Genomic DNA, 9,048 nt, shown 5'->3' on the forward strand with positions numbered 1-9,048 from the left:
GTCTTTGGATTACACATGTGCAAACTACAATCATTCACCATTACACAGTCTCAGGTGTGTGCATAGAGGTGAGTCTTCACAGGCTGTACAGGGAGAAGCGAATACTCGCACACACACAGACAATCAGACCGTCACCCGCAATCACAGTCACCTCGACAAAACACGAGGAGCATGACAAAAATTAGACCCTCGGACACACGCACACAGTCAGACTCGTGCTCACAATCACCATCACCCAACCACTTGGGATGAGCTTGACACCCCCCCACACACAGTCATACAGTCACTGTTGCACACTCCCAGTGCAAGACACAGACACCCAGAAACAAGCACCCACATGGGCGACAGTCACACGGTCTTGCACACACGCAGCCCCATCACCCTCGACGCTCAACAATCCTGCATGAGCACAATCGCCCAAACACTCGCCCTCACCGCTGCCAAACCAGGCACGGTGCTACAAACACACCCAAGCCATTCACAACCACCTTCCCGCCACTGTCACAACTAGTCCACCACACCCCATCGCAGCTGCTCAGTCACCCCGTCGCTCACAGCCGCACGGACACGGCTACGCAGCGACCAGCCCAACGGCTCCCAGACCTCCCAGGACTCCGAGTTACGCAGCCCCACACCGTCACAACCACTCCCAGGCCCAGCGCTGCCCCGCCACAGCCCCACAACCACTCCCCGGCACAGTCGTCCCCACCCCCGGCACAGTCGGACACTGTCACCGCGGTGCCGAGGCACAGCCCGACACTGTCACAGACAACCGCTCCCAGACACAATCACAGCCGCACCACCAGTCACAGCCCCACACCAGCCATAGCCCCCCCCCCCCCGGTTACTGCCGCTCCCAGTGACAGCCCCACATCATCACAGGTCACCACTGCTCCTACCCCCCTGAGCCACATACCCCCTCCCACTCCCAGTGGTGTCCATTGCCCGGGTAACGAGGGAGGCGGTGTTGCCCGGCAGATCCTTTAATCAGCACCGTGGCCCCTGGCTCTCCTCCCCGCTTCTGCCCCCTCATGGGCCCCAGGGCAGCTGTGGGCCCAGATGGTGTCGCTCCTGAACAGGGCTGAGTCCAGGTCCAGTTGGTGGCCTTGCACCCGGATCCCCCGCAGGCAGCCCCGGAAAGCCCCCCACTCCTGGGGCCTGGGGGTCTTGTCCCCGTCTGCAAGGGAGATACAGAGGGGAGCAGGGGGTCAGAGGGTGGGGAGAGAGGGGACCCCTCCCCCGGCTCCCACCCACCACCCACACAACTACCCCTGAAGGGGAGGGTCTCACGTTAAGGCCGGCCCGGCTAAGGTGGGAGGGGGCACAGTCAAGGCCGTCCCAGCTGCGGGGGAAGCCGTCAAGTGGTACCCAGGGACGGGGCAGGTTGCTACCGTGTGCCCAGAGGGGGTGAATGTACCTGGCAGCCCCCCAATGAAGAGCCGCCCCTCCTGGCCCAGCCAGGTCCCCTGCAGCCACTGGAAGTCGGGGGGCTGGTTGGGCAGGGTGCCTCCATGGTTGCCCAGCTGCAGGGCCAGCTGGGTGGGGGAGACCCGCAGGCGCAGGGGGGCGTCCAGGCAGGGCCCCTCCGGAAGGGGCAGCCGCAGCTTGGTCCAGTTGCCGAGGCGCACCACCATGGCCTACAGGAGAGTGAGCGGGAGGGTCAGCGGGGAGACGGAGATGGCGCTCCCCAAATCTGTCCCCACACCGCACGCGGGCAGCGACCCCCCCGATAGTGCCCCCCGTGAGCAGATCCCCGGCACCATTTCCCCCCCAGTGAGCAGATCCCTGGTACTGTGCCCCCCTCACCAGTGAGTGGGTCCCCGGCACCCCACACACACACACAGAGCGAGTGGATCCCCATCACCGCCCCCCAGCTGAGCAGATCCCCCCAGCACTGTGGCCCCAGTGAGCAGATCCCTGGCACCACCACCCCCCATGGGCGGATCCCCAGCACAGCCCTCCCCCACCCCGGTGATCAGATCCCCGGCACATTGGCCCTCCAGTGAGTGGATCCCTGGTATTGTGCCCCCCCGCCAGTGAGCAAATCCCCAGAACAGGGCCCCCCATCATGAGCACATCCCTGGCACCGTACACCCCCCCCCCAGGGAGCAGATACCCAGCCCCAGGCCCCCCATGGTGAGTGGATCCCCGGCACCATTCTCCCCCAGTGAGCGGATTCCCCCCACGCCATCTCCCCCCCCACCCCCCCGGGACTCACCGTGGGCTGCAGGACCAGGCTCAGTGCCAGGCTCCCGTCTGGGACCCCCACAGCCAGCACCAGCCCCGTCTGCCGGGGGGCCCGGATCCCCAGCTCCACCTCCAGGCCCCAGCTCCCGTTGGGGGGTGCAGTGCCACCGGCCAGGTCTGGGGGGGAGGGGCAAACACAGGGGGCAGGTTAACTGGGGGGCAGGGGGCGGGACTCCCCCAGCAGATGCTGTCAGTGGGAAGGGAGTTGGGGGGTCACTGTTGGGGAGGCCTGGGGGAGGAGGGATTACTGCAGGGGGGGCTGGGAGGCCTGGAGAGGGGGGCCTGGGGCTGTCACCGTAGAGGGGCTGGGGGGTCACTTCAGAGGAGAGGGGGATGTGATGGGGGTGTCACCGTAGGGGGAGGGGGGCCATCCAGGGAGCCGGGGTGGGGGATCCCCGTGCGGGACAGAGGCGGTGTTGGGGAGGAAGGCGGGCCCAGGCCGCCCGAACGCCGGGGTCCCTGGGGTACCTGCCGGGCGGAAGCTGGCCAGCCCCGCCCCGGGGAAGAAGCTGCCAGGCCGCAGGGCGCTGAAGCAGGGCTTGGCCTTGGCCCGCAGGGCGGCGCCCTCCCGCCAGGTGGTCGTCTGGTTCAGCCAGCTCCACCGCCGCAGGCAGCCGTCCATGGCCGTGTTCATCTGCAACGCCGGGGGGGATGAGGGAGGCAGCCTGCCCCCAAATCCCAGCTCCCAGCCCCCCCTGCTCTCACCCACCTGGCCCCGCGCTGCCCTCCCAGAGCTGGGGAGAGAACCCAGGAGTCCTGGCTCCCAGCCCCCTGCTCTCACCCACCAGCCCCCACTCTTCTCCCGGAGCCGGAGAGAGAACCCAGGAGTCCTGGCTCCCAGCCCCCGCTGCTCTCACCCACCAGCCCCCGCTCCCCGCCCAGAGCCGGGGAGAGAACCCAGGAGTCCTGGCTCCCAGCCCCCCTGCTCTAACCCACCAGCCCCCACTCGCCTCCCAGAGCCGGGGAGAGAACCCAGGAGTCCTGGCTCCCAGCCCCCTGCTCTCACCCACCAGCCCCCACTCTTCTCCCGGAGCCGGGGAGAGAACCCAGGAGTCCTGGCTCCCAGCCCCCGCTGCTCTCACCCACCAGCCCCCGCTCCCCGCTCAGAGCCGGGGAGAGAACCCAGGAGTCCTGCCTCCCAGCCCCCGCTGCTCTCACCCACCAGCCCCCGCTCCCCTCCCAGAGCCGGGGAGAGAACCCAGGAGTCCTGGCTCCCAGCCCCCCCCCGCTCTAACCACCAGCCCCCGCTCCCCCGCTCAGAGCCGGGGAGAGAACCCAGGAGTCCTGCCTCCCAGCCCCCGCTGCTCTCACCCACCAGCCGCCGCTCCCCTCCCAGAGCCGGGGAGAGAACCCAGGAGTCCTGGCTCCCAGCCCCCGCTGCTCTCACCCACCAGCCCCCGCTCCCCTCCCAGAGCCGGGGAGAGAACCCAGGAGTCCTGCCTCCCAGCCCCCCTGCTCTCACCCACCAGCCCCCACTCCCCTCCCAGAGTTAGGGAGAGAACCCAGGAGTCCTGGCTCCCAATCCCCCCTGCTCTCACCCACCAGCCCCCGCTCCCCGCCCAGAGCCGGGGAGAGAACCCAGGAGTCCTGCCTCCCAGCCCCCCTGCTTTAACCACCTGCCCCCACTCCCCTCCCAGAGTTAGGGAGAGAACCCAGGAGTCCTGGCTCCCAGCCCCCGCTGCTCTCACCCACCAGCCCCCACTCCGCTCCCAGAGTTAGGGAGAGAACCCAGGAGTCCTGCCTCCCAGCCCCCCCTGCTCTCACCCACCAGCCCCCACTCCCCTCCCAGAGTTAGGGAGAGAACCCAGGAGTCCTGGCTCCCAGTCCCCCCTGCTCTCACCCACCAGCCCCCACTCCGCTCCCAGAGTTAGGGAGAGAACCCAGGCATCCGGGCTCCCAGCCCTCACCGGGGACAGCAGGTGCGAGGCAGGGAGGAGCAGCCCCCCCATGGCGAGGCGCATCTCGGGCACCGGGCGCTCAATGATGGGGTACGAGACATGGCCCAGGGCCAGAAGCTCCTCGTCGTCCACTTCCAGCCGCACACTGTCCCCCTCGTTCATCACCAGCATCTGGGGGGACGAGGGGAGCACACGGCTACAGCAGCCCAGCCAGGCCCCAACCTCTGCCCCTCCCACCCCAGGGGGAACCCCCAAACTTACCCCAGCTCCTTCCAGGAGCTCCCGCCCCAGAGAACCCCCAAACTTACCCCTGCCCCTTCCTAGAACTCCTGCCCCAGGGGAACCCCCAAACTTACCCCAGCCCCCCTCCAAACACCCCAGCACCACGGTCCCCCCAAAACCCACCCAGCCCCCCTCTGCCCTGAGAGAGTCCCCAAAACCCATCCAACTCCCTGTCCATCTGCCCTCACATCCAAGGTCCCCCATAATCCACCCAGTCCCCCTCAACCCAGAGAGAACCCCCAAAACCCACCCAACCCACTGTCCAGCTGCCCTCAGGCCCAGGGTCCCCCCAAAACCCACCCAGCTGCCTTCCACCCTGAGAGAATCCCCAAAAACCCACCCAGCCCCCCTCCAGCCTACCCCACTCCCAGGGTTCCCCCAAAGCCACACAGCTCCCCCAACTCCAAGGGCCCCCCTAAAACATACCCACGTCCCATTTATGGCTTCCCCAAAGGGACCCCCCCAAAACCTTCCCCCTCCTCCCAGCCATCCCCACCCCAGTTGCCCTTCCAATGCCCCCAGCCCCGCCCTCTCCGGCCCCGCATTCCTCTTCCCAGCACCCCTACCCCTCACAGGAGCCCCCCGACTCCCCCCAGCCCCCCCATACTCGGTGCCAGTGTCCATCATCCAGCCGCTGCCCGCCCCGAACACTGATGTTCGTCATGATATTGTTGATCTGCATCTCGGCCTTCCCCCGGCGCAGCCCCAGGACGAACCAGTCGTGGTCCCCCATGTCCCCGAAAAAGATCACCCCCTCGGGGTCCAGAGTGCGGAACTCGAAGGACGAGGCGGTGCTGGGGAGAGAAGGGCCCACACCGTACACAGGGAACCCAGGAGTCCTGGCTCCCAGCCCCCTGTGCTCTAACCCACCAGCCCCCGCTCCCCTCTCAGAGCCAGGGAGAGAACCCAGGAATCCTGGCTCCCAGCCCCCCTGCTCTAACCATCAGCCCCCACTCCCCTCCCAGACCCGGGGAGTGAACCCAGGAGTCCCAGCTCCCAGCCCCCCTGCTCTAACCACCAGACCCCACTCCCCTCCCAGAGCCGGAGAGAGAACCCAGGAGTCCTGGCTCCCAGCCCCCCTGCTCTAACCATCAGCCCCCACTCCCCTCCCAGAGCCGGGGAGAGAACTCAGGGGTCCTGGCTCCCAGCCCCCCCCTGCTCTAACCCACTAGCCCCCACTCCCCTCCCAGAGCCCAGGCGAGAACCCAGGAGTCCTGGCTCCCAGCCCCCCCTGCTCTAACCCACCAGCCCCCCACTCCCCTCCCAGACCCGGGGAGAGAACCCACCCTCCATCTGACCCACTAGCCCCCTGTGGGGAAGCACCCCCCGCCCCCGGGGATTGTACCTGGTCACCTTGCTCATGTCGATGTGGACGGTGGCTGCCGGGGTGGCGGCCCCCCAGTGGCGGCCAATATTCAGGGCCCCCTCCTCAGCCGGGAGGACCTGGAAGCAGTGGCTGTCCTGCTGGGGGGCGGGGGGGGAGAAAAGCAGTGGGTTACCGCCAGGGCCTTCTGCAGCCCCCTCACTGGCCCTTGGGGGGCGCGGCAGAGCCGTGGGGCGAGGGGCGAAATGCCCGGCCTGGCCATTAGGGGGTGTTTTCCGCCTCTTCCCCGGGGGGGCCTCAGGCATCCCTGCAGCTCCGGACTCTCCTGTCAGGCGCAGACTCACCCCCAGACCCGTGTCTTTACGGTTTGTGTAAATTCCCCCCGGAGCCGTCTTGTGGCCAGGAGTCCCGCAGGCCCACGGGGGTCTTTCCCCCTCGGAGCACGTCCCCCGCGGCCGCCCTTCCTACTGCCCTGAGTTACCCCGGCTGGCCGCCAGGTGTCAGCGTTGCTCCGCGGACAGGGCAGACTCACGGGGCCGGGGCTGGTGGGTCAGAGCAGGCGGGGCTGGGACGCCTGGGTTCTCTCCCCGGCTCGGGGAGGGGAGTGGGGGCTGGGAGCCAGGACTCCTGGGTTCTCTCCCCAGCTCCAGGAGGAGAGTGGGGGCTGGGAGCCAGGACTCCTGGGTTCTCTCCCCGGCTCCAGGAGGAGAGTGGGGGTTGGGAGCCAGGACTCCTGGATTCTCTCCCCAGCTCCGGGAGGAGAGTGGGGGCTGGTGGGTTAGAGCACGGGACGCTGGGAGCCAGGACTCCTGGGTTCTCTCCCCAGCGCCAGGAGGAGAGTGGGGGTTGGGAGCCAGGACTCCTGGGTTCTCTCCCCAGCTCCAGGAGGAGAGTGGGGGCTGGTGGGGGGGGCTGGGAGCCAGGACGCCTGGGTTCTCTCCCCGGCTCCCGGAGGGGAGTGGGGGCTGGTGTGTTAGAGCACGGGACGCTGGGAGCCAGGACTCCTGGGTTCTCTCCCCAGCTCCAGGAGGAGAGTGGGGGCTGGTGAGGGGGCTGGGAGCCAGGACTCCTGGGTTCTCTCTCCAGCTCCAGGAGGAGAGTGGGGGCTGGTGGGTGAGAGCGGGGGGCTGGGAACCAGGACTCCTGGGTTCTCTGCCCAGCTCCGGGAGGGGAGTGGGGTCTCTCCTGTTTCACTGGCTCCTGCCTCTCACCCCCGGCCTCGGCTTGTAGGAGGAGAAAGCGGGGCCCACAGCATCCAGCCACCCCTGTTATCAGCTGGGGTACCAGGGCAGCTGACCCATCAGCAGAAGCATATCTAGGGCTGCTTTCACCCCTCTGGCTCCCCCCACGGTGGAGCAGTCCTGCCTCAGTTTCCCCTTTGAGCCAATCACCATTTTGCCCTGTGGCTGGCAGTCCCTTGCTCTGCCTCCAGCCGGCTCATTAATCATCTGTGCCCACTCAGGGCGATAACAAAGCCAGGGGGTTAGGAGGGAAGGGCCTTTTGGGGGTCCTTTGGGGTGTGTTGTGAACTGTGAGCGAAGCGCGAGATCACAGGCGGTCTGCAGAGAACCAGCCTGGAGCCAGGCAGGTGTGCTGCACCTGTCTCCCTTCGGAGCAGCCTGTTTTGTCTCTCCCTGTTTTATGGGTTCTTGGGTGTTATTGGCCTTACTGGGTCAGGCCAACGGTCCATCCAGCCCAGTGTCCTGTCTGCCGCCAGTGGCCAATGCCAGGGGCCCCAGAGGGAAGGATCAGAGGGAAAGATCAGAACAGGGAATCATCAAGTGATCCATCCCCTGGCCCCCATTCCCAGCTTCGGGCAAACAGAGGCCAGGGCCACCATCCCTGCCCATCCTGGCTAATAGCCACTGATGGACCTGTCTTCCAGGAACGTATCTAGTTCTTTTTTGACCCCTGTTATGGTCTTGGCCGTCACAACATCCAGTGGCGAGGAGTTCCCCAGGTCAACCGTGCGATGTGCGAAGAAATACTTCCTTTTGTCCGTTTTCCACCTGCTGCCTGTTAATTTCACCAGATGACTCCTGGTTCGTGTGTTATGAGAAGGAGCAAATCAGACTTCCTACTTGTCTTTCTCCACCCCTGTCATGATTTTATAGACCTCTCTCCCCTTCGCCGTCTCTTTTCCAAGCTGAAAAGTCCCGGTCTTATTCATCTCTCCTCGGACGGCAGCCATTCCAGACCCCCTGAATCATTTTTGTTGCTCGTTTCTGAACTTTTTCCAATCCCAATTGATCTTTTTGGAGACGGGGCCACCAGGTCTGCACACCGTATTCAGTCCGCTCCTCCAGCCGTGACGAAGCACGGACCCGGTGAGCGACGTTTCCGGGATTGTCTCGCCGCCCCAGATGATCTTAGCAACAGCTGGATCCGACAGCCCTGTAGCTTGTCCCCCATGTAAACCAAGATACCGGAAACACCCCCCCCACACACGGAATTAGTGCAACAGGGAGACGGAAACTAGGACTCTGTGTGTGTGTGTGTGTGTGTGTGAACTGCGAGAAAGCTACAGCTCTTTGTTCACAAGGGACGAATTACGGGGAGTTAACTTGGGGCGGGGGGGGAGTTACTATCGGCTTACCAGGATTCTCCATCGCCGACCCCAGGTGCTTTTTGGAGAGATCTGCTCTGGGCATTATTTTGGGGCAGGTCTCCGGCCCGCGCACGCTGGAGTGGGCAGCTTTTGGAGTATTTTTTTTGATGAGGCCTAGCCGTGCCTCGGTTTCCCCCTTAGGCTTTCCGTGGAGCAGGGTGGGGGAACAGGACAAAGTCTGCTCTTGGGGCTGAGCGGTCTGAGACTGAACGGGTCATGGGTAAGGACAGGCCCAGGCTGACCCATATCAGTAGAAAATCAGGGGCCAGGCCAGATGAACACCATAGTGCAAGCCCCACCTCTTCTGGGACTTGTTTCCCAGACTCGCAGCCCCCGGCTACCTGTCCCCTGCCGCAGCTCCCTGTCAACCCGGTCGTGGCTGGGACAGCCAGGCGGCCTGTACACCCTGTGCGACAACACACCCCCGCCAGCGTGCAAACTCACCGGCAAGAGGGACACGCCATCGGCTATTATCACCCCAGGGCCTCTGTAGGTCCGGGATGGGTTGGAGAGGAAGTGGTCTGAGCACGGGGTTGCGGGCTGGACTCCCGGCTCCGCCGCAAACTGTGGGTAAGTCGCCCCGTGCCTCAGTTTCCCCACCTCGCCCTGCCTCCTGGGAGTGGGGGCTGTGAGAAGATATGCGTGAAAGAGGGCCAGGGGCCTAGAGACCACAATGATAGGCACCCCAT

At 65.5% G+C, this 9,048-nt stretch overlaps 1 protein-coding gene across 1 annotated transcript; it reads right to left on the reverse strand.

The window, feature by feature from the left end:
* Window positions 1-967: 967 nt before the first annotated feature.
* Window positions 968-6,810, reverse strand: SHBG (sex hormone binding globulin). The gene is made up of 7 exons (XM_078850855.1): window positions 5,773-6,810; window positions 5,035-5,221; window positions 4,155-4,316; window positions 2,716-2,881; window positions 2,219-2,364; window positions 1,418-1,637; window positions 968-1,177 (listed from the first exon to the last, which is right to left on the reverse strand). The coding sequence occupies exons 1-7, from the start codon at window positions 6,054-6,056 to the stop codon at window positions 984-986; spliced, it is 1,359 nt and encodes a 452-aa protein (XP_078706981.1). The 5' UTR covers window positions 6,057-6,810; the 3' UTR covers window positions 968-983.
* Between the last annotated feature and the right edge of the window lie 2,238 nt (window positions 6,811-9,048).

This window comes from Lepidochelys kempii, chromosome 28, assembly GCF_965140285.1.
Source record: "Lepidochelys kempii isolate rLepKem1 chromosome 28, rLepKem1.hap1, whole genome shotgun sequence".
NCBI classification, from domain to species: Eukaryota; Metazoa; Chordata; order Testudines; family Cheloniidae; genus Lepidochelys; species Lepidochelys kempii.

Coding starts and splice junctions, on each gene's coding strand:
- SHBG (XM_078850855.1), bottom strand. CDS start 6,056: ATGCCTGAGGCCCCCCCGGGGAAGAGGCGGAAAACACCCCCTAATGGC. Junction 2,882..4,154: donor CCTCGCACCTGCTGTCCCCG/GTGAGGGCTGGG, acceptor CCGGCGTTGCAG/ATGAACACGGCCATGGACGG. Junction 1,178..1,417: donor CTTCATTGGGGGGCTGCCAG/GTACATTCACCC, acceptor TCTCCCTTGCAG/ACGGGGACAAGACCCCCAGG.